The 26246-nt window shown below is 37.0% G+C and overlaps 1 protein-coding gene across 1 annotated transcript in view; it reads left to right on the top strand.

Annotated features, from left to right (window-relative positions):
- The window catches only part of ESR1 (estrogen receptor 1), a 252237-nt gene that overhangs the window by 85610 nt on the left and 140381 nt on the right, over positions 1 to 26246 (top strand). The window contains exon 5 of the mRNA XM_032651735.1: positions 16403 to 16738. Within this exon, the coding sequence (XP_032507626.1) occupies positions 16403 to 16738 (336 nt within the window). The remainder of the gene's footprint in view (positions 1 to 16402; positions 16739 to 26246) is intronic.

Here is a 26246-nt window from a genome sequence, read left to right as displayed (position 1 = left end):
GATTCTAAGACATGCTATTTGTTCTCCTCAAGCACTGTTCGGCATCCTCAGATATTACTTAGTTTTTGCACATTTGTCTACTGTGTAGCCCAATAGGTACCCACTAGCCCCTTGTGGCCATTTAAACTCAAATGAGTTAAAATGAAATAATATTATAAATACAACTCCTCAATTGCACCAGCCACGTTCAAGTACCCAGTAGCCACTAGTACCCAGAGTGGCTAGTGGCTACCGTATTGTCCAACCCAGCTGTAGAGCATTTCCATCACCACAGAGAAGTCTATTGAGCTGTGTTAACGACTGGGAAACATCAAATCGGAGAAGTGAAGGAGAGAGGGTACAATACAACAGAAACCCCAAAGCATTCGGTGTGATTGGTAGATACTGTATCTTACATTACATTTGGGACTTAGTTTATGAGTCCCTTCCTTTTTAGATTCAGTTGAAATAAGTTTTAGTTAACTTAAGTGAAGGACTGGTTTGATTTTATATGATTTGCTTAGCCTATCTTTGTTTGACTTATCTCCCTCGTTAGAGTGTTTCTAGCAGCATCTCACTTAATCCCTAACTTATTTTTTGTTGTGTGTGTCATTTAAAAATAATTTAGTCATAGAGGTTATCCTCTCTGAAATCTATATTGCTTTACGGAAGAGGTGAACAGCTGGTGAAAATCGTCCCAAGGTTTCTAATCCCACCAAACGAAAATATGGTGCCAGTCATTGCCTTGTACCGTGACATTTGTGAAATCCAGGGAGGGACAGATCTCATGCTGTAATAATACATCAGTATAAACATCCTACTAGGCCAGTCCTACAGGTTCTTATGATAACAGGAACATTAGGAGTGGGAGAATGTCAACCTTAATATCATTTTCACTTATTAAAAAGCAAAAAGCTAAGAGTGGCCATTTTACCAGCTGAGTCTTTACTGACTTTTGGTGAGAATCACTTTCTCAAATTACTTGAAATCCCTTTCTTGACACGATGCTTCCACTTACACCATTGTGTAGATTTTCACCCGTACCTCGTTTGTCACTTTGTATGCCCTCCTGCTATTTTGGACACTTTTATTAAATCCCTTCCTTGCACGTAAACAGAACACATCAATCCATTAATGGAACTCATTATGCTCATTTGTCTTTGCCAAGAACTATTGGAAGTGATCACAAATGACTATGTAATTATAATTAAGATCTCGTGGATGCATTTGCTTTATTTTTAACGAGTTCATTCTGTTAAGTTTCACCCTATTTCAAATAATGACATTTGCTGGTACAAAGAAGAATTATTAAAATGGCAGTTTAACTCATATCTTTGGCAGATAAGCTGGTTATTGTATTTGATGATTGTAATGAATAGCTGATAATATACAGATAGTAACTCGAGGAAGTTTATTCTCTTAGAATACCTATGAGAAACTTATTCTGATAGGACCTGGTAACCAAAGTGATCTTTTTTTCCCATTTTAGTTCATATATCTTCAGTTTTAATTTTGTTCTCCCAAAGAAGGCTGAGTCCCAGTATGATATTTCAGATTTTGTAAAATCGTAATATTATGAAGAAGAATAATGTATATTAGATCTTCTTTTCACATACTGAGCTAAAAATTATAAGCATCACTAAATTACCAGAGAATTCTTTTAACAATCAGGCTCTTAGTTCAAAAGTGATCCCTTTTAAAAAGGAATTATTGTGATAATCTTGTAATTTTCAAAGTAGCATCTTTAGAAACCCCCTGTCCGCCATTATCCTTCTTGTTTCCATTCAGGATATTTCATCAAAACTTAAATTTTTCTTTCCTCTGCTGCATGTGGGCTTTATGTGCCTTCTCTCTGAAAAATAAAATCTTTAGTTTCAGGAGCTCTGTGTTCTATTCCTTCACTTTAAAATCATGGAAAAAATAACTGTCATTTCCTTATCCCTGTCTCCAATTCCCTCATCATTTTCAGCAAGCCAATTTTCTCTCTTTTTTCTGTCTGCTGTAAGGAACGTTTTACTCTGCTCCATTCTCTGCAATTCAAGGCTCACAATTTCTTTGAGCTTCTCAGATTATCCTTTGTACTTGTGTCTACTTTTTTATTAAAATATCTTCAGCCTTCTTTTGACTTCATCATCTGTACATTGCCGTATTTAAAACCCATCTGCTTATTGATTGAAACTAACTCTCTGTCCTGCTTAATCATATTGGATGTGTAACTTCTGAATGAGTTCAAAAATCATCATGTACTGTGAAAGAATTGGCTAGCATGTTCGTGTTACTGCATAATGTGGAATGTGGCCGAAGTAAAATAACTCGTAATAAATATAATATCAAGAAACGATAGTGAGAATCTGCATATCCTGTGCACTGAGTCAACAGCCAATAAGGCAAATCGTCATGACATTTGACGAATCATAGTAGTATTGGGGATGGTAGAGCGAGTAAAAGGGCATGGACATTGAGATTAGCAGTCTTGAGTTCTAATCTTTTGTCAGTTCCTAATTGTGTGCCTTTGGGTTAAGCCATCGTTACCTCTACCGGCCCTTTCATTTATAAAGTTGGGGTTAATATCTCAGATGTTTCAATGAAGTGATATGTAAAGCACCCTCCACAGAACATAGTATAATCGCCTCCATAATGATAATTCTCGTCCTTCCAAGAAATGGGCACTTCTGCTTTGAATTCAGGATAGGTGAACTTCAGCCATTTTATTATCATTATTGCATAAATGTACTCCATGGGCAGCTAAACTTGCTTTCACTTCCTCTACCAGCTAAAACCTTGGTATCAGCTCTAAAGAATGTATTAGATGGAATAGCCCATCTGATCAAATCTCAACTAGATATTCTTTCTAGTTTTTAAAATATTTCTTATTCAGTTACAAAACAAGTCTATCACCTGGCTTGAAACAATTTCTTCTACCTTTTCCCTAGTCAGACCATTCAGACAGTCATCACTAACTTAATGACTACATAGGCTTTTTCTGGAAGGCTGGAGGCCCCAGACACTGAGGTATTCCTATGAATAAACCTAAAATCCACGTGTTCAATTCTAATAGCTTCTTTCTTAATTGAATCAAAGCCCTGCCAGTTTAAACAGGATAAGTTCAGATTGTTTACTGGACATCCCAGAGTCACAATAAAAATATACTTTATATGCCATAACCATTTCCAAAAATATAGTAAGCTTAAAAGAGATACACACTTACCAACTGTCAAGAGTCAAAGAATTTGATGAAGCTGATTATATATGGGGCTGTGGCACCAGCCCTCCTGAGAAAGGGCAGAAGTCCCCCTGTGTTCTCTCCAGAAGGGACAGTATGCTTCTGGGGAAGCCCTTTCCTTACTAAGAAAGCTGGAATCTACAATTAATTTTCCACCTATATCTCCCTTTGGAACATATCCTAATTACATATCTATGATTTCATGAGCTATGAGTAAAGTCTAAGAACTTTTCTCTGAAATGGCAGCAATAGGAGTATTTTTCTTTTCATTTGGGCTATAATCTTCATTTTGATGCTCAACTCTATCCTTTATCATAACTTCTGGTTTGCACTAAACATGGACAAAATGACTGGCTTTTAGAAATGGACACAGGTGCAATACATATGAGGCCAGGAAACCATCTAACTATCTTCACAAAGTATTAGGACTTCAAAGAATTCAAAGATTCTGTAAGTTCGACTTATGATTGGACTGTTATTATCATTGATGTGTTATCCAAGTCTTGAGCTGTTTTTACAGATTTTTTTTTAAGTTTGCATCTTATTTGAGTTTAAGAGTGTTCCGGCCAGCTTATTTTGGAATATCTTCTGCTACCCTAACTACTGACATCAGCTTTTGCATTCTGACTGAGGACTTCTTTCTTTCTTTCTCTCTCTCTTCCTGCATCCTTAGCGGTGGAAATCTCGTTTTATAGGAAACCAGTAGTTATGTCAGGTTGCTAGGTATCTTCCCACTGAAGAACAAGTATTCTGGAGCAGCATATATTTAGTATTTGACATTTAATGAACATGCTTGTTTAAGATATTTTCAATAGAATTTTCAGCTCTGGCAATTGTAAACAAAGGATCCAGTTGGTATTTGGTGAGGCAAACAGATGTGGACACGCTTCCTGCATCGAGATGCATTAACTTTTCTGAAAAGTGGATAAGAACTTGTGAGAGTGAATAATGGAGTTCAAATCAGATGGGGCAAGATATTTGATATTCAGGAAGAAATCCCAGTATAATAAATCTGTTACTTTGCTTGGATTGAATGAGGAGTCGCTAACACTGAAATAGAGTCAAAGAAGAGGAAAATGGAGATTTTATAGAGGAGAACCTGGCCCCTAGATGATACTTCTACCCTCAGTGGAATGTTGTCTTCTTTGAGAGGCGCTGGTTCTAGTCAGTACACGAAACATTCATTGATCATTTACCTAGGAAAGCTAATTTATTTACAAGGTACAGAGTTAAATCTAGCAGGGAATACAGAGAACTAGGCACAGTCCTTATCATTAAGAAACTTTCATCTCTTGGCACGTTTCAGAGAGAGAAACTTTCTGGCTTGGGGCAATAGGGGCTCCTTTGGCATAAGTATGGTGACAAAGAATTGCTCCTGCTGTATCAGTGGTAAGAATGAGATATTTCCTTTTGCTGAGCTCTCTATTAATATGGGTGGTAGAATTTTTTGATCCTTAAGGCTCTTGATAATTCTGTTTCCTCCTCCTCTATTATTAGTACTTGTTCAAGTCAACATTTTAGGAAAGGAGCCCAGTGATTTCTGTTAGCTACCAGGTCAAGTAACAAATTCATCATTTAACATATATTTATCGAGCCCCTAATTTGCCCAGGTCTGAGCTGTAGGGTGTATGAAAGATTTCTGATAGATTTAAGGTGACAGAGTTCACAAATGAGAGTTTGTAGAAAGGAATAGACCCTTTTAAGCCTCAAGAAATATGACATTCACCCGCTCGAGGATTTGTTAAATCACCAGCAAGGGTGAACTAGTTTGTTGATCCAGTTGTAGGATTGTTGTAAGATGACTGTCCCACTGGCAGGCACTTCTTGTCCAAGAGAATGTAATTGGGTGTTGGTGACTCAGGCGAGGCTGGGAAGGCTCATCCATGACCGAATTAAAGACAACGAGGACTTCATTTGTATCCAATGCCGCACCGATCAGCATGAGACAGAGAAGAGATCCATGGGGAGGTGGGGAGACAGACTGTTTCTTTTATAAGTTGGAGAAGGGAAAACTGCAGGTCTGAGTAGCAGAACTGCTAAGAAATGGGAGAAAAGTGAGAACTTCACAGGCTAAACCTTGGTGTCTTATTTATTCCTCTTGGCTACAGAATGCCTGCCAGCAGGAGACTCATCACTAAGATATTACAGGGAAATGAAGCCAGGCAAGAAAAATATGTATTGCTTTTCTCCTCACCCCATAAATTTTGTTATTAATAAATCAGATTCTTATAGAACAGCCTGCCACAGCTGCCTCTAGAAACAAGGGTTTATTGGCCGAATTTTTATTAAAATGCACCGTAGTTTTATGAGTGAACATTATGCTTTTAAGTCAAAACGGATGTCATTGAGATCACGCGGGATCGTGACTTACTCCACACTTGACCTGGACCTGGACACTTGGTTTTGTTGCTGGGATAAGGCAGCGTGATTTGACATGCAATTAAAGGTGTGGTAACCTGTGATTGATTTCCCTTTCTTGGCACTCCCTGTCTAAACTTTTGGGAAAATTCCAAAACAGTGCATTCCTATACGAAGGCTACCTCTTTGGTTGCTTCAGCTTCCAAAAGGGACATTTGTAAAGCAGTACAGCAACAAGTCAGAACAGGAACAAGACAATCCATTTTGAAATAAAATTTCATCAAAGTAAACTGGATAAACGATCAAATATTATCAAGGCAGATTATGGTTTTCCAATACTATCTGGTGAAGACAGAGATGAATACTCTCTCCGCACTTGTTGGCAGAATTCCTTTTAAAAATAATAACATACATGGGTTTTGTTTTCCAGATTGTAAACATAAATACATGCTAATTGCAGAGAAGAATCACTGTGTACTTCTGCAGTTGGTGTTTGTCAAGTGCCTTTCTGGCAGACGACGCCAGCTCAACAGGGCAGAAACGTGGGCTGTTGTAAACTTCTGGGCACACACTCTACGATGGAACAGGCATGACCAGGCAGAGCTGACAGCATATTAATTAAGTTTTCTCCTGTCATAGAACTTCAGCTGCTCCCTTCCATCATTGCTGAGTTCTTATTGTCACAGCAGATAGGAACCTAGCTCTGGGGCCTGGGAAGAAGCATGAAGACTGGGCGGGGGTAGCATGGTTGGCCACCATGGGGGGCTCTGTTTACTCTTATGCCAATGGAGTAATTAGGGCGGATACCACTGGAGTCCTAGTTTAGGAGGAAAGGGGGGAAATGCGCTCTTTGCATCCATGGGAGGAAACACTGCTCATCTGTACACAAGTTTACTCATCAAGGACAATTAGCTCACCATGGTTAATCACCCCAAAGGAGCCTAGTGTTAAGAAAACTTGCCAGTTTATTTGAATTTGGGTGCTGGCAGATGACACCATGGGATATTATGGCTCCTCTTGAGTACTGCAGTCTATTGAGAGGTTGATAGATAGGCCACTGGGCTGGAGGAGAAGGACCAAGTTAGTTGGTATACAGCACTTGGGACAATTGAGGTTAACTGGTGGTGGTGACAGTAGCCTGGTGGAAAAGTTAATAATTAACTACTTTCAAGGAAAACTGAATTAACCAGTCTTGTCTGGATCATGTACATGGCCGTCTCCCCACTACTAACAGATTTATTCCAAAGTTATGTAAGATAATGGAAACAAAACTTAACGATATGGGGAGGGGACAGAGGAATCAAGTCATAAAATCAGACCACAGGGTACTTAGGGTACATAGCTGGATCAGGAGATTGAATGTGGAAAGACTGATCCTAACTTACTTCTTTTATTTAGCAATTTATTGAAGACTTTTGTTACTTAAATTGATCACATAAGGTGAGTTGCCTTACCAGAAAGACCGATTTCAAACACTGCTATAATAAAATTCCAACAACTGGAATTCCAAGATGTTTTAATATATCAAACTTGTGTTATTAATATATTCAATATGATTCTAGGTCCTACCGACTCATTTATGTATTCCACTGCCATGTCTGTTGAAGTCTAGTAGGGAATTATGTCTGCTGGTAAACAAGACATATAATTTCTGCCTTCATGTGGTTTGTAATTGAGTAGTCTTTGATATTTTGTTGTGACTGTTGTATGTCTTTAATAGGAGACGCTTATAATTTTAACTTGTGTTAAACACTGACCATAACTAACACTCTCTTTCTCTCTCTCTCTTTCTCCATCTCCCTCTCTCTGTATATTTTAGGAAAAGATAAAAAGCTACAACAGGGTTAAATTTATGTGCCCAGTTACAAAGCTTATTCTACATCCTGAAAACTTTTTAAGCAGCAAAGATATAATCTTTGTAGTTTCAATTTATAGGTCGGTGTCTCTGACAGCCTTAAATTTTCCTCTTGACCAGCTCCATGGTCTTCTCCATACACAATGCAATCATGAATGTAGAATTATACTTTGACGCAAGCTCTTGGGTAGGATGACTCAGCTGTTCTCCTTCAACATAGCGGCGTGAATGGCAGTGACTAGTTATTCCAAACAATCAAGAAGCAGTATAAAATTAATTTTCATATTATATAAAAGCACTTCTCGCTCAGTGTTTTGCCCTTGACTTTTAAGAACTAAACTTTTCATTTTAGATCAGTTTTACATTTACAGAACTATTGCCAGGATAGTACAGAGAGATCTCGGATGCCCCACACCCAGTTTCCTCTGTGGGTAACATCTCATACTACTATATGGTACTTTCCTCACCATGAATGAACCAATATTGATATTTTATCATTAACTGAAGTCAGTTATCGTTCAGATTTCCTAAGCTATTACCCAATACTTTTCATCTGTTCTGGGATCCCATCAGGATATATTATATTAAGTATTCATGTTGTCTTAGGCTCCCCTTGATGGTGACAATTTCTGAGGTTTTCTTTGTTTTTGATGACCTTGCCAGTTTTGAGTATTACTGGTCAGATATTTGGTGGAATGTCTCTCAGTTTGGATTTGTCTGATGTTTTTCTCATGGTTAGACTGGGGTTAATGAGTTCTGGGAGGGAGACCAGAAATGTGAAGTGTCATTGTCATCACATCATATCAAGGGTACATAGAATCAATCAATATGACTTATCAGTATTGATGTTGACCTTGACAACCTTACTTGAGGCAGGATTTGTTAGGTTTCTGTACTGTAAGGTTATTCTTTTCTTCTCCTTTTTCACACAGTTAGCTTTGGAAGGAAGTGCTTATGTGCAGCCCATACTTAAGGAATGGGGGGTTACGCCTTAAGGCTGGAGTACCTACATAAATTAGTTGGAGTTGCTATTCTCAGTTAATTTATTTATTCAGTCATTTATATCAGTATAGACTCATGGATATTTATGTTTTGGGATACAATCCAATTCTTATTTATTTTGCCGCTCATGTTGTCCCAGCTTTGGCACTGGGAGCTTTATGAGTTGGCTCCTGTATTCTTTTGACATACACATCATTGAGCGATTTTTTTTTTTTTTTTGAGCACGTTCTTCCTTTTAGTTCAGACTCATCTTGTATATTTCCTTCCCCAGTCCTAGAATCAGCCATTTCTCCATGGAGTCATGGTTCTCTTATTGGAAACCAAGATCTGAGCAGTAGATGTACTTTCTGTTCCTGGGATATTGTTACTTCTAGGACCTCTAAGCTGACAGTGCGAGGAGATATATGTGTTTATACTGGCCCATGTATATACACATATTTATAAATATTTTTATTTATATATCTTTATACAACTCAACATCTGTATCTGTCTTAAGCTAAACATGAATACACACTGATGTCTCCAACTCTTGCCATTACAGCATGGATCATTCTAGTCTTCTCTTACTTACAAGTCACTTCTTTCTGCAACAGTGTGAAACCTGGCTCCCATTATGTGCCATTCATTTACTTAATTATTTAATTCCAATATACCTAAGAGTGGTTTCACAATTCTTATAACCTTTAAAGGCAAAAGGGGCTATACACAAACACGGTACTCTAGTTGATAAAGTTATAACAGTTAAGCGTCTTTTTATGGCCCAGAATGGGGTCTGTCTCAGTGAATGTTCCATTGGAACTCGAGAATAATGTGTATTCATCTGTTATTTGATGGAGTCTTCTATAAATGTCAATTAGATCAAGTTGATTGATAGTATTTTTGAAGTCAATTCCATTCATATTGATTTTCTGCTTACTTAAGTAATCAGTTATGGACAGGGAGATAATGATGTTTCCAACTATAATAGCAGATCTATTTTGCTTTCCACTTTTAACCTTATTGCCTCCCAACAGAAGTATCTTTAAAAAATGGATATAATGTATGAAACAACTGTTTTTAAACCTTGGATATCAGGCAGTGTGGGGCAGTGTTTCTTGAGAAAGGGAAAATAGATGAGGTGAGCCCTACTGTTGCTCCAACTTCCTGCCTGGAGAGAAATTCGAGGCCATAGCCAGGGAGGGGGAACTCAGGTGTAATTAAACACAGAAATTAGTACATGATGGTTATCCAATGAATGACACAAGAAAACAAAAAGATGAAAGAAAAGCTACAAGAATGAAGGAGGTAGAGCCACTAGAGTGGAGTGGGGTCCAAAATTGACTATGGAGGAAATGAGATTTTACTTGGGATTTGGTGGCCAATATAAGAGGAGTGGAAATTGTACAAGGTGGTGATGTTGGAAAGTATTATAAAAAGTGGCAAGGCCAACACTGTTTCATAAAAAAGTAAAGGTTTGTGGAGGGGATTTGTAAAGATAGATTTGAAAAGTACTTTGGGATTATTTGTGGAAATTCATGAGTCAGTGTAGTGTTGGATTTTATTCAGTGGGTTAGTGGCTTTTTAAATTTAAAATACAACCAGTAAACTCTTTTAAAAATGAGTTATTTCCCTAATCCCAGTACAATATATATATATATATATATATATATATATATAAACAGCTGCTTTAGACAAATGGGGGGAACAGGGCAAGCAGAAGCCCTAATTGTACCCCTACTGCTTAGAATTGCCAAGAGTCTTCAGAGCACAAACAACTGCTGTAGCTAAGGAGGTCTTTGAGAGCTTTAGATGGACAATACATAACAGGATGAAATAGGTGTGTAATGGAGATTATTCAATTGCCAGTTGATTTGATTGGAAGGAAGATTGAAGGTAGGCAGGGAGACAGATTAGTGGCTGCTGCATCAATCTAGGCAAAAAGGGAGAAGTGTGTGAACCAGGATGGTGGCAGTAAAGATAGAGTGAAAGGGAGTAAAGGAAGAGATATGTGAGTAGATATAGGTTGGGGTGATTTGCTGGATGTGAAAGGAGGGAGAGGAAGAGCATTAAGTAGCTTTAAATGAACTGGATAATTCATCACCGCAAAGTGGATCATTGATGTACCATCATCGATGATGCACTTAGAGGCTAGGATAATATTAATAATAATCTATAATTACATACTTCACCTGGGTTGAAATCTCTGTGCTGCTCTTGGTATGACCTTGGTCATGATAGTTATTCTAAACTTCTTTTTTTCTGTTAAATGGGGACTATACCAGTGCCTACCTTACAAGGTTCATTTCTAGTATTTGAAGGGAAGCATTAGAATTGATGCAGGGAAGTTTCTCTGGTGCAAGTTTCATTAGTTCTTATCTTTATTTAATTCTTAACTAATCAGCATTCAACTAATGTTGAATTTTAATTCAACTAATGTTGAATTAAAAAGCTTTTAGGGTATTTCTCTGCCTGGGTTTTTAATACCTCATGAATAATGTGGAATTATTGAAAAACAAAAGAAAGGTGATTATGCAAATGTTTGAAATATTTAATAATACATTAAAGTAGTCTTGGGAAATTGGAGAAATAACTTTACTGAAGTTATAGTAGCTTTTTGTAGAGGCAAAGGGTACTAAGAAGAAAAAAGATCATTTCAGAAAAAGAAAATTTAAAAAGCAGAATGCGTTAGAAGCAAATAAGCCAATGAATTCTATTAATTGATGAATATTCAGATAGCATATTCATTTTTCCTAAGATATAATGACCAAGCCAAAGAGTTTAAAGAATTTTAAAAAAAGGATGATTAAATAAACTCAAGTATTAGAAGCAGTCTTTCAAAACTCCTAGTTTGATGCATTAGGACAGATCTTTTTATTTTAGGGCCAGGACATAATTGTTTAAGCAGTGGATATGTCCCCAGCCCCTTTCTCCCTGCCAGGGCTCAGCCCCTGCACTACCTTACCACAGACCTCCCCAAGCCCAGGCAGCCTTAGAGAGATTCCTGAGGGATCTTAGAGAGTCCCCTGGGCATCATCTCTCTCCCTTTTGTTCTCATTCCAGTGGTCTGTGCTTATTGGTTTAATAAATTCCCTGAAATTAACACTTCCTAGTGGATTAGAATCACTCAAATTCACATTGAGTATTATGAAGCAGAGGTTCTATACTCCGCTTCTGAATCCTTACCACAGTGCGACAGGGTATTAGAGAAGGCTCAACCCAAGGGCATAAAATTCAAAGTGGTGGCATTTCACATGTGTGGTGGGCTTGCTTGATGAGAGAGAGTTTGTTTCTCAAGCCTGAGGGTAATCACTGAATTATTGTAAGCTTATGAAATTTTCAAAGGAATGTAGAGAAATTTGCTGTGATACAACTCTTGTCTAATCAGTGACACAACTTGAGAGCTAATAACGTTTGTACACTAGCATATCCGTTACATGACATCTGCATTGCGCTGCTAAATATTGTGCTCAACCATTCTGGGAAATGACATTTTGGGGAGCTGAATGACAATACATCTTGTTTATATGGCGTTACAAGCCAAAGTCCTACTTGTTACAGAGAAACATCTTGACTGTTAAGAGGCTGCCTGTTTAATATTTGCATGATCTAAGCTAATTGTTTTTCTTCCCCCCTGCTTTGTGAACTTTTGTTCGGGTACCAAAATAGTTAAAATAATTTAGACAAAGGAAATTGAGCTTAAGTAAAATACTTACCCGTCTACGTTGTCTGGAAAAATTCTTGGTAGGGAGCATAGAATGAGTTTTTTAATTTATCTTTGGATTTCAATTATGCATGCCACTCCTATACCCCATCACTGTATATAATTAGGAACTGGCTGTATATTCCATAGTGACACAGGCTGTAATTATTGGTTGTGATCTGCAATTCTCATTTAGCCTAGGTTAAGATAGTAGAAGTTGGGCCATTTTTCACCTGTTCCACTCAATTCCAGTTTGATTTTTTTTTGAACTACTATGAAATATGCAATATCATCACTGGTAGTGACACTGATATGTCACTACTTATATGGCAATTACTGCTTACAAGTAGAAATGGTTGCTTTCCTCATTGAGCTGTGCCCTGGCATCCTATCACATGCAGTCGGCCACACAGTATGTACAACTTGCTATTTTTGTTCTGTCTGTATATTTTATAGAGGCTTTGACATTTGAAAAATATGGAACATTGAGGGGTAAATTTAAGAAAATATTTGTTAATGCTAATTGAATCTACCTTACCCTATTTGACGATTTGATGATTTTATAAATATTTAGCTCTTTCCTCCGTCTCTCTGGTTGTGTTTTCTTGTTCTGCATTCCAAGCCTGTGGACATTTTTGTCTTGTGTTCAACAACGTGAATCAAATATTTGAGACTCAAAGTGGTGTGGTGATTCAGCTCACTGCTGTAAATAGTGCTATACCTAAACCATTTGAGTAGTCAGCTTTGAAATTTCTCCAAGAGAGGAAATCTCATGAATCGGCTCAAATGTAACTTTGTCTCCTAGAGAAGCCTTCTTTGTCTCCTCCGATTAGCACCTCCCCCTCCCTTCCATAGTGTTTTGGGCAGCTAATGCATTCATTCCACAAATAACAGAATAACTTTTGATTCATGGCTTTCTCCCTCCAAGCTGAAAACCTGATGGAGGGTAACATGATCTTTGTTTCCCACTGCATCATCTGTGAATATACATTGTAAGTATTGAACAAATTTTTACGAAAAGAGCAAATACTTTGGTAAACAGCTTTTTATAACTGTCACTCCTAGAACCTGAATTGCGTTTAAAATTCTTCTTCTGGAGATCAGATTGTCTGTAGTATGATTGCTGGGAACTTTTAAAGTGGGTGGTAATACTATGTTTTGTTTTGCTTCATTAACCGTCGATCTACTTGTCTTAGTTTTGGAACTCTTTTAAAATGAAGGTAAACTACAGTTATAACATAAAGTTTCATTTTTAAAGAGTTAAAATGTATGTGTATAGTCATAACTTGATTACTCAGGTAACTTGCTTTCATCTTACTGTAAACAATGTCACCTTTAACCATTTCTTCTTTATTCAAGTCACTTGCTTCTATCTTTCCATGTAGATCTAATATTAAAAGATTTTATTGGAATGCTGCAGCTTTCCAATAAGATCTGTCCACATTCTCTATCTCTTTATAAAGTTATAGAGTAGGGGAGCAAAGAGTATTTGAGTTATACTCCGTTTAATATTGAAGAACAATGCATTTTTTTCACCCTAGTTCCCACCCAAAGTAGGTAAATAACTAACAATCAGAATCATCCTCTCAAAATTCTGACCTCAGAATTTCCTAAGAAATGTGAACCTGTAGGAATTCTTTGCTTTCGATCTTCTTTTCCTGTTTTTCATTCCAAGGCCACTGGTCTTACATTCTAAATGGAAGAACAGAGAGTCCTACAATCTCAGGATGGAAAGTATATTGAAGGTCACGTAGTGCAAATACTGGGTAATTGAATGCCTTTGGTAACACCCCTGTAAAGTCTTCGTCTAGCCTATTCTTGGAAACCTCCAGTGATCTAACACATCCTTTCCTGCGGCAGCAAATTCTATCTTTGTTGTCAGCTTTGACTCCTACAAACTGATTCCTTGCAGTGAGCTCTAACTACTCATAGTTTCCACATATTTTTTCTATTTTACCCTTTGGGCTCAGAAAGAGCAAGTTGAACCCATCTATCTCTCTTAGTCAGTTTGGGGTGCTATAACAGAAATACTATAGACTTCATAGATTAAACAGCAAACATTTATTTCTCACAGTTCGGGAGGTTGGGAAGTCCAAGCTTGACAGCACATCTGGTGTCTGATGAGTGCCTGCTTCCCGGCTTGTAGGCAGCTGTCTTCTCATATCCTAACAGGGTGGAGAAAGTAAGCTGGCCCCCTGGCCTCTACTTATAAGGGCACTAATCCCATTCATGAAGGCTCTACCCTCGTTACCTAATGACCTCCCAAAGGCCCCACCTCTGAATACCATCACATTGGGGATTAGATTTCAACATATGAATCTGGGGGCGGGGGGCACAAACCTTCAGACCATAATGCCATTTTGTATAGTATAGCCCATGTGAAGGTGACACTCATGTTTCCTCGAAGTCTTTTTTTCTCTTGGCTAACCCCTTTCAGTTCCTCAGTGGTTCTCCATGTGACCTATTTCACATCTCCTCCCCATCCTAGTTCCTCTGAATGGATTTGTTTTGCTTGTCTCTGCAGCATCCAGTACTGTGTGATGCTCCAGGTGTGCTCTGATGAGCTGAGAGTAGGCTGTATTACCTTCCCCAGTTCAGATATTATACTCTCGTTAGCATATCTAGCAGCGAAAGAGTTGAAATGTCTGACTGTGGACAACAATTGGTCAGATACAACGATTCTTCTCATTTTATTTCTTTACTATGTTACTTCTAGGTATCCTTATATGTGTCGACTTTGTTGGATACACTTTTAAAACTGTTAACTGGAAAAAAAAAAACCTTCATTTCAGAGCTCGGATCATCTTGCATCATACTTAATAGAGAATGGTCTCAGACAAGTTCATTAACCTTTCTAAAGCAGCGGTTTTGTAGTATTTACCTTACAAGAGTATCGTGAGGACTAAATTAGTTGTGAAATGCTCACATGTAAAGTGTATATTAAAGTGTTTAAGCACATGGTGAGTGCTCAGTGCATGTTAGTGATAATAATCTTTACAATTGTTACTTATTCCAAGAGTTCTGGGAAATGCTTATTTTAATACTGAACAAATAAGAAGGGTTGTGGCTTCATTATATTTTTAGTATCATCTAACATATCTAATCTAGACCTAAAAGAATACAAGCTATACATAAAAAATTCACCACCGCACATTTGTTCAAACGCCTTGACAAATTAGAACGAAATAGAACAAAGTTCTGACATTAGTTCTTCATTTCGAGTAAGAGAACAGGTAATATGTTATAAAGAATGTTGACTTCTCATGTCTTTAATATGAAAAATAATTGTATAAACTTTTTACCAAAATGATTATTTCTTTTATATAAATCTAAGAACTGCTGCTATCTGCCATATTTTGAAAAGATTACGGTTTTTGAAACTATGGAAGCTAGTGATCGTTTTTGTCCTTTAAAATATTTGTTTCTGCTGATACATTTCAGCACCACAGCCTGGCCTTTTCCAGGTTAAGATGCTGAGCCAAACCTCAGAGTCTCTGCAAAAGAGAGTGGAGTCTCCCCTGCCCTATAATTTAGTTAGTGGGAACCACAGCTGGTAAATCTTTGGGGGGAAACTATTTTCAACTATTTAAAAACTTTTGTATCAGGAAAATAGAAATACATTTGTGTCAGTCTTAGAACCAAGTAAACAAGTTGAGGATTGTGGGTCAATTCCTCAGGTGGTGAGGTACAGTTTAGTAGCAATGAAAGACTGACCGAACACCTATAGGATCCAGAGGCTGTCAGATACGTTTTGGATAAATCATTCCTCTTTAGTGTCTTCCATAAAGAGGTATAGTTGGATGATAAGGATGTTTATTAAATGCTTTTTTAAAGACGCCTTTTTAATTTACTGTTGAAAGAATATTCATAGCAGAAGCAATCTTTGATATAAGCCATATTTCAAGAATAATTATTATCGTGTCCTTTTTACAGCAGCTCTTACACACACACACACACACACACACACACACACACACACACCCCAATGGCTTGTTAGACCAGCTTGTACTGGCTCACAAAAGCTTACTGTTAACTTTTCAGGAGTTTTGTATGATGCTTAATCTCAGACAACTAGCTTGAAATTTGCCACGGAAATGGGAGTAGTTACACCATGGAAATTGGTGAATGCTACAAATCAAAGCCTATTTTTTCTCGTGGACAGCTGGTTGTTAAACGCTTACCAGCACAACTGTGCCCCAAACTCTTTCCTCAAATAGAATAAAGCGTTGTTAGCATTGAAGATGATTTTAGTGTGAACGTTTATATGAGAAAAAGAATAAACTTTTTTTTTCCCGTATGTTCTCAGGGATACGGAAAGACCGCAGAGGAGGGAGAATGTTGAAGCACAAGCGCCAGAGAGATGATGGGGAGGGCAGGAACGAAGCGGAGCCCTCTGGAGACAGGAGATCTGCCAACCTTTGGCCGAGCCCACTCTTGATTAAACACACTAAGAAGAACAGCCCCGTCTTGTCCCTGACAGCCGATCAGATGATCAGTGCCTTGCTGGAGGCTGAGCCCCCCATAATCTACTCCGAATATGATCCTACCAGACCCTTCAGTGAGGCTTCAATGATGGGCTTGCTGACCAGCCTTGCAGACAGGGAGCTGGTCCACATGATCAACTGGGCAAAGAGGGTGCCAGGTAAGAACACAAAGTTCGACTGTTTTTTTCAGAGCCATTAACTATTCTTGAACTGGTTGCGGTATCATGGGAGAAACAGTGGGAAAAAATAGTTTGTTATCTAATTGGTTTCAAGGTTACATCAGAATTGGTTAAAATTTTTCAGTATCCCTACATTGTAATTCTCCTGGAAGTTAGGATATAATCTTTTTTTTTTTTTTTTTTGCGGTACGGGGGCCTCGCACTGCTGTGGCCTCTCCTGTTGCGGAGCACAGGCTCCGGACGCACAGGCTCAGCGGCCATGGCTCGCGGGCCCAGCCACTCCGCGGCATGTGGGACCCTCCCGGACCGGGGCACGAACCCGCGTCCCCTGCATCGGCAGGCGGACTCTCAACCACTGCGCCACCAGGGAAGCCCAGGATATAATCTTTTGAAATCAAAATCTAGATGATGAAAGTCTTTAATCTGACATTTTTAACCCACCGGTATTCACCAAAAAATTGGGGGTGGACTCTAGGTAATAAATGCATTTAATATTATATGTTCACAGTGGCAGAAATTTTTAACACTAAGTGATCTATGCCCTATAAATTTTTAATATTGAGGATTTTTCTTCAAAACACCTAAATTATGAATCATCAATTTTTTTTTTTTTTTTTTTTTTACTGAATGCCACTTATTCATTCAACTGTCTAGTCTTAATATTGTAGGACAAAGGTAATACAATAGAAAAATAAATTAAGTTCTCATCCCTGAGAGGAGCTTGTAGAAAGATGACAGTGGCTGAAGTGATACTTGGTCCTTCAGTTGATACTCTCAGAACTGGTGTTCCTGTAAAACTTGACTGTTGCTCTTGTTGTTCAGGGAGAAGAACTCTAGTTATTATGGAAACAAGACTAGAAAATGACCTCCTCCATGCCCCATCATATCCATTCAGGAGCTAACGTAGATGAACCAAGGCAAGAGGAAGTTAAATCTTTTTTTCTGGGCTTATAGATCAAACGAGTAATGAATTTAGACAGCGATTGTCTTGTCTGCTCTCTTTTAATAGATTAAGTTAATTATTACCTATGAAGCAGGGGACTTTTTTTTATTAAACTAAATAAATGTGGAGTTTTGTACTTGCATTTTAGAGATCTATTATAGGCCAAGAAAAACATGTATCTGGCCTTAGATACTGGTTCATGTATTTGCATTTCTTAACATATGAACATGTGGTCCTTTGAATAAGGAGCCAGCAATGTTGTGATCCAAACTTGGTAGAGGGCATCTATTTAGGTAGCAGAGGTTGGGTTACATGGAAACATGGGGATTAACAGGCATATTTAGATTTCAGACTCAGTCCAACTGGCAAATAAAAATTCCCAGCCATCTTTGGAATTAGGAGTTTTAATGAGCACTTACCTACCTTAGCATTCCCATGTGAAGCAGATCCATAAGTAAATATTGGAATTTACATGTAATGTGGTTATAGGTTTTATCTTTATATTTATTATTGCCTTTGTTTAAAAAAATACTTTGGGAGAAGAGGAAAAAACAAACGAACAACTAAGGGTCATATCCCTGAGAGCCAACTCTAGTTACTATTAAGTTTTATTGTCCTATAAGCATATATTTTCCTGAATGAAGTTTTGGTAATACTAGTTCTAGAACACTGTTGAAGTCAAGTATATATTTTTCATACTTATCAGTAGACTTCCATCATGACATTTTTATAATTATAAAACTTTGAAGGGCATTTGAAACAATGAGAACTAAATTCAAATACATTACCAGTGGATGAAAATGTCATGGCAATAATCTTCTGAATTTAGGAATAAAATGGAGCTGGAAATCAAGGGAAGGAAAATATTACGTCCATGCTTAGCCATCCCATTGTTAAACGCAGAACTAAACAAATTTATGATAATGTGATGTGTAGCAAAACCACCCTATAACTTGATTATATTAGTTTAAAAGACCTGAATGATTCCAAAATCCTTGGACCAAACTGTATCTTGTTACTTGATGGTTTAAAAAAATAATAATTATAAAGGCAAAAATGAAATTATATATATGCTATTGGAATATAGCTGTTGTAAATCAAAAGCCTAGTAGTCTGACCAAGCAGAATAAAAAGAGTCATTGATTTTAAAAAGATGAAAAATGAGGGAAGAAAAAAATGTCCTCTGGAATCTTTGAAGATGATTGTCAAGCTTCTCAGAAATTTGACAAAGTCACATTTTGAAAAGCTTTTTTGTATCCAAATACTCTCTGTCATTAAAAACATAGTTCACACCGAAAATCTAATATAGACAATATTACATTTATATGGTCACAGTTTGAGAATAATAATAACTTAATATAGAGGGAATAGAAAACATCATTAGTAAGAAGGGCAGTAAGAAAGCAGTTGTAGAAGTACCTGGAATTAGCTGTATGATACAAAAACCTGCGTAGAACATTTGGATATCCTCAGATGGCTATCAGTATAACAGAGATTGTGAATTGATTTCATTTTTTAAAAATTTCAGCATTAATGGAGTATAATTGACAAAATTATATTTAAAGTGTACATTATGGTAATTTGATATACTTAGACATTATAAAAGGATTCCCTACAGCTAGTTGATTAAACATCCATCACCTCACACATTTACTTTTTTTTTTCTGATGAGAGCATTTAAGTTCTACTTTCTTAGCAAATCCATTATACAATACAACGTTTTGAATTATAATCACCATGTCTTATATTAGCTCCTCAGATCTTTTTCATGTTATAGCTGAAAGTTTATACTCTAACCAACCTCTCCCTATTTGTCCCATCCTCTAAACCCTGGATACCACTTTTCTCTACTCTCTTTTTGTGAATTTGACTTTTTTTTTTTTAGATTCCATATATAAGTGATACCATGCAATATTAATCTTTTTCTGACTGGATTATTTCACATAGCATAATACCCTCAAGGTCCATCCATGTTGCCACAGATGGCAGGATTTCCTTCTTTCTTGTAGCTGAATAATATTCCATTATATATCTATGTAGATATAGATTTTTTGTTTTGTTTTCTTTTTTTGGTGGTACACGGACCTCTCAATGTTGTGGCCTCTCCCGTTGCGGAGCACAGGCTCCGGACACGCAGGCTCATCGGCCATGGCTCATGGGCCCAGCCGCTCCGCGGCATGCGGGATCTTCACAGACCGGGGCACGAACCCGTGTCCCCTGCATCGGCAGGCGGACTCTCAACCACTGCGCCACCAGGGAAGCCCGTCTATGTAGATATAGATTTATCAGATCTTCCTTATCCATTCATCTGTTGATGGTCACTTGGTTCATTTCCATATCTTGGATATCTTGGCTATTCGAATAATGCTGAAATGAATGGGACTACAGATATCTCTTTGATATCCTGTTTTCAATTCCTTTGGATATACACCCAGAAATGGGATTGCTGGATCTTATGGTAATTCTACATTATTTGGGGGGGGGGGGACTCTTTACTGTTTTCCACAGTGGTTGCACAAGATTACAATCTTACCAACAGTATACAGGATTCCCTTTTCTCCACATCCTCACCAACAGTTATTATCCGTTGTCTTTTTGATGATAGCCAACTTAACAGGTGTGAGGTGATATCTCATTGTGGTTTTGATTTGTATTTCCCTGATGATTGGTTGAGGATATTTTTATGTACCCATTGGCATTTGTATATCTTCTTTGGAAAAATGTATATTCAGTTCCTCTGCCCATTTTTTAATCATAGGGGTTTTTTTTCTTTTTTTTTTTTGCTATATGTGCTCTTCATATTAACCCTTTATCAGATACATGATTTGCAAATATTTTCTCTCATTTGGTAAGCTGCCTTTTTGTTTTGTTGATGATTTCATTTGCTATGCAAAAACTTCTTAATGAAGTCTCACTTGTTTATTTTTGCTTTTGTTGCCTTTACTTTTGGTGTCAAATCCAAAAAAAACTATTGCCAAGATTGATGTCAAGGAGCTTTTTCCCTATGTTTTCTGCTAGGAGTTTTATAGTTTCAGGTCTTACATTCATGTCCTTAATCCATTTTGAATTGATTTTGTGTGTGTATGTGTGTGAGTGGTGTAGATAGGGGTCCAGTTTCATTCTCTTGCATGTGAATATCCGGTTTTCCTAACATATTTTGAAGACACTATCCTGTTGCTATTGAGTATTCTTGATTCTCTTGTCAAATATTAGTTGACTGTATATGCATGGGTTAATTTCTGGGCTCTCTATTCTGTTCCCTTGATCTACTTTTTTTTTTTTTAATGCCAATACCATGCTGTTTTGATTACTATAGCTTTGTAATATAGTTTGAAATCAGGAAATGTGACACTGGTGCCTACAGCTTTGTTTTTCTTTCTCATGATTGCTTTGGCTATTTGGGATCTTTTGTGGTTCCATAAAATTTTAGGATTTTTTAAATGCTTTTGTAAAAAATGCTATTGAGACTTTGATGGGAATTTCATTGAACCTGCAGACTGTTTTTGGTAGTATGGACAGTTTAACAGTATTATTTTTTCCAGTCCATGAGCATAGAATATTTTTCTATCTCTTTGTACCATCTTCAGTTTCTTTCATCAATGTCTTATAGTTTTCAGTGTTCAAATCTTTCACCTCCTTGGCTAAATTTATTTCTAGGTATTTTATTCTTTTTAATGCAGTTGTAAATAGGATCATTTCATTCATTTGTCTTTTTGATAGTTTGTTGTTCGTATATAGAAATGCAACTGCTTTTTGCATATTGCTTTTGTATCTGCAACCTTACTGAATTTATTCTAATAGTTTTTTGGTGGAGTCTTTAGGATTTTCTATGTTTGATGTCATGTCATCTGCAAATAGAGACAATTTTACTTCTTCCTTTTCGATTTGGATGCCTTTTTTTTCTTTTTCTTACCTAGTTACTGTGGTTAGGACTCCCAGTACTATGTTGATTAGGAGTGGTGAGACAGGGTACTCTTGTCTTGTTCTTGATCTTAGAGGAAAAACTTTCAATTTCTCACTGTTTAGTATGATGTTAGCTGTGGGCTTTTTATGTATGCCCTTTATTATGTTGAGGTATGTTTCCTCTACACCCACTTTGTTGAGAGTTTTTATCATGAATGGATGTTGAATTTTTCAAATGCTTTTGCTACATCTATTGAGATGATCATATGGTTTTTATCCTTCATTTTGTTAATGTTGTGTGTTGATTGATTTGTGGATGTTGAACCATCCTTTAATCCCTGGAATAAGTCTCACTTCATCATGGTGTGTGATTCATTTAATGTATTGTTGAATTTGCTTTGCTAATATTTTGTTGAGAATTTTTGCATCTATGTTCACCAGGGATACTGACCTGTAATTTTCTTTTCTTGTAGTGTCCTTGTCTGGTTTTGGTATCAGGGTAATGATGGATTTATAAAATGATTTTGGAAGTGTTTCCTCTTCTAATTTTTGGAACAGTTTGAAATTCTTCTTTAAGTGTTTGGTAGAATCCACCAGTGAAGCAATCTGGTCCTAGATTCGTCTTTGTTGGGATGTTTTTGATTACTGATTAGATTTCCTTACTAGTAATGGTCTGTTTGGATTTTCTGTTTTCATGATTCAGCCTTGGTAGCTTGTGTATTTCCAGGAATTTAACAGTTTCTTCTTGTGTCCAATTTGTTGACGTATAATGATTCATAGTAGTTTCTTATGATCCTTTGTATTTGTGTTATCAGTTATAATGTCTCCTCTTTCATTTCTGATTTTATTTATTTGCGATCTTTTTTTAATTTCTCTTGGTAAATCTAGCTAAAGGTTTGTCTATTTTGTTTATCTTTTCAAAAAAACAGTTCTTAGTTTCAAAGATCTATTCTGTTGTCTTTTTAATCTTGATTTCATATTTCCACTCTAATCTTTGCTATTTACTTCCTTCTACCAGGTTTTGGCTTACTTTGTTCTTCTTTTATATTTCCTTAGATGTAAAACTGGTTGTTAATTTGAGCTCCTTTTTTTCTCAATGTAATGAGTGCTTTCCTTTTTTCTTAATGCAGCTGTAAACTTCCTTGTTAGAATGCTTTGCTGTATTTTGTAAGTTTTGGTATGTTTTATTTCAGTTTTCATCTGTGTCAAGGTATTTTTTGATTTTTCTTTGACCCATTTGTTTTTCAGTAGCATGTTGTTTAATTTCCAAATATTTGTGAATTTTAAAGTTTTCTTCTTGTACTTGATTTCTAGTTTCATACCATTGTGGTTGGAAAAGATACTTTATATGATTTCAATCTTCTTAAATTTATTGTCTTATTTTGTGTTCTAACATATGACCTATCCTGGAGAGTGTTCCATGTGTGCTTGAGAAAAATGTGTTTTCTGCTGCTATTAGATGAAAAGTCTGTTAAGTCCATCTGGTCTAATACATAGTTTAAGTCCAATATTTCCCTTATTGATTTTCTGTGTGGGTGATCTACACATTGTTGAAAGTGGGGTATTGAATTTCCCTACTGTTGTTATATTGCTGTCTATTTCTCTTTTCAGGTCTGTTAATATTTGTTTCATGTGTTTAGGTGCTCCTATTTTGGGTGCATAATTATTTGCAAATATTATATTGTCTACTGGATTGACCCCTTTATCATTATATAATGACTTTTTTGTCTCTTATTAAAGTCTTTTGCTTGAATTCTATTTTGTCTGAGATAAGTATAGCTATCCCACTTTCTTTTCGTTTCCATTTGCATGGAGTATCTTTTTTCCATTCTTTCACTTTCTATCTATGTGTTTCCTTAAACCCAAAGTGAGTATCTTGTAAGTAGCATACAGTTGGATCTTGTTTTCTGATCCATTCATTCACTCTATGTCTTTTCATTGGAGAATTTAGTCCATTTACAGTTAAAGTAATTATTGATAGGTGTTTACTTATTGCCATTTTGTTGATTTTTTTCTGGCTGTTTGTAATTTCCCTGTTTCTTTTTTCTTCTCTTGCTCTTTTCCTTTGTGGTTTGATGACTTTCTTTAGTGGTATGTTTAGATTCCTTTCTCATTATCTTTTGTGTATCTATTATAGGTTTTTGCTTTGTAGCTACCATGAAGCTTACATACAATAACTTATATTTATAAGTCTATTTTAAGTTGATAACAACTTCTAAAGCTCTATAGTTTGACTTTCCTTCCATGTTTTATGTTTGATGTCACAATTTACATTTTTACTACTTTTCATACTAGATCTATAAGTTAATTACCCACCATCATTACAACATTAGAGTATTCTGAATTTAACTCTATATTTACCTAATTAGTGAGATTTATACTTTCTTTTTTTTATTGAAGGATAGTTGATTTACAGTGTTTCTGGTGTAAAGAGATTCAGTTGTGTGTGCATGTGTGTAAATTCTTTTTCAGATTCTTTTCCATTATAGGTTATTACAAGATATTGAATATAGTTCCCTGTGCTATACAGTAGGTCCTTGTTGTTTACCTATTTTATAGATTTATATGTTCATATGTTTTTCTGTTACAATTAGCATCCTTTCATTAAGCTTGAAGAAGTATCTTTAACATTTCTTGTAAGTCTAATCTAGTGGTGATGAACTCCCTCAGCTTTTGCTTATCTGGTAAAGTGCTGATCTCTCCTTCAACTCTGAAGGACAACTTTGTTGGGTAGAGTATTCTTAGTTGGTGGTTTTTTTTTTTTTTCTTCATCACTTTGAATATATGATGTGACTCCCTTTTGCCCTGGAAAGTTTCTGCTGAAATACTGCTGATAGTCTTATCTATTGATAGCCTTGTATGTAACAAGTTGTTTTTCTCTTGGTGCATTTAAGATTATCTCCTTGTTTTTAACTTTTGACACTTTAATTTTAATGTGTCTTGGTATAGGTCTCTTTGGGTTCATCTTATTTGAAACTCTCTGAGCATCCTGGATCTGGATGTTTGTTTTTTTCTCCAGTTTAGGGAAGTTTTCAGCTATTATATTTTTAGCTTTCTACTCCTTTCAGTTTCTCTTGTACTGACCTTTTCTGGGACCACTGTGATGTGACTGTTGGTTTTCTTGATGTTGTCCTTTTATAAGTTCCTTAAGCTGTCTTCACTCTTTTTCATGCTTTTTCCTTTTCACTCCTCTGATTGGATGAATTCCACTACCCTGTTTTTGAATTGCTGGTCCTTTCTTCTGCTTGAACCCTTCTATTGAACTTTTGAAGTGCAGTTATTGTATTCTTCAGTACTGTAATTTCTGTTTGATACTTTCTTATATTTCCTATGTCTTTAGTGAATTTCTCACTGTGTTCATGCCTTGTTCTTCTGACCTTGGTGAGCGTCTTTGTGACCATTACTTTCAACCCTTTGTTAGGTAAATCACTTATCTACATTTCATTAAAGTCTATTTCTGAGGTTTTATCTTGTACTTTTGTTTGGAACATATTCCTCTGTTTTTTCACTTTCCTTGACTCTCTGTATTGGTTTCTGTGCTTTAGATAAAACAGCCACCTCTTCCAGTCTTGACAGAGTGGTTTCATGTTGGAGATGAACCTTACTATTCAGCCCAGCCTGAGCTCTTGGTTGTCTCTCAGACCTCTGTGATCTTCCAAGGTGAATTCTTTGTTCTTAGAGGCTCCCAATAGTTGAGGGTATGCCAAGACCTGTCAGTATCCTAAAGGGGAGGATCTCAGTGAGCATGTAGATACAGGCTGATTGGTAGCTGGACCCTCAGGTAACAGCTTTTAAAGTATACAAATAGATCCGTTTTAGGGGAAGACTGGGTGATGGGATTTTCTGTTTGCTTCCTCTGTGCTGACCCTTGGCAGGATAGCCCCTTAAGAACATTTGTTTGTTAAAAGCCTGTGGGGCTGGCAAGTGCAAGCTTTGCTGGCCACTAGAGCCAGGTGATCAAGGGATGTATTCCTTAGGTGGCATCTGCAAAAGCTAGGGTACCAAACGTGTGTACAAGCTCCTTCCAGGGAGATATTGGCAATTTGGAGCAGCCTACAGGGAGAATGCAGAGATCGTGTCTCCTGCTTTCCCAGTCTCTGGGGAGAATCAGTCAGTCCCTAGACTGTGCTAAATTAGAAACCTGACTCTCAGGTAGCAGCTTTTAAAGTATGCAGATGGACCTTTTTCAGGGAAACACTGGGAAATGCCTGTATCTATTTGCTTCTTTTGTGCTGGACCCTGGGAAGATAGTGAGTCCATTAAGAACAATTTGCTTGCTCTAGTATTATGGGTGTGGTTGATGTAAGCCCTGTTGGCTTCCAGAGCAATGTGCTTTGGGGGCCTACTCCTGGGGTATTAGATGTTGGGACCAAACCCTTCCCTTCCCAGGTAGAAGCTGGGAGTTGTGAGTTCCCTTCTGATTTTATGGCATTGTGCCAGGGTTTGGGGGTGGAGTTTCAGTGAGACTGTGTCTCAGCCTTTCCTACCCATTTCAATAAGGGTATTTTCTCATTTGCCTAAAGTGAAGGAACCATTCGGCTAGTCTCTGGATTTCTTTTAGGGGAAATCACTCTGTTTGTAGGGGAGATTTGGTATGCCTGTGGGAGTTTTGAGTTCAGAGGTCTCCTCTGTCTCCATCTT

The sequence above is a fragment of the Phocoena sinus genome, chromosome 12 (genome assembly GCF_008692025.1).
Source record: "Phocoena sinus isolate mPhoSin1 chromosome 12, mPhoSin1.pri, whole genome shotgun sequence".
NCBI lineage: Eukaryota > Metazoa > Chordata > Mammalia > Artiodactyla > Phocoenidae > Phocoena > Phocoena sinus.
Note: the sequence above shows the minus strand (reverse complement) of the source record. Positions and strands in the feature narration are given on the sequence as shown.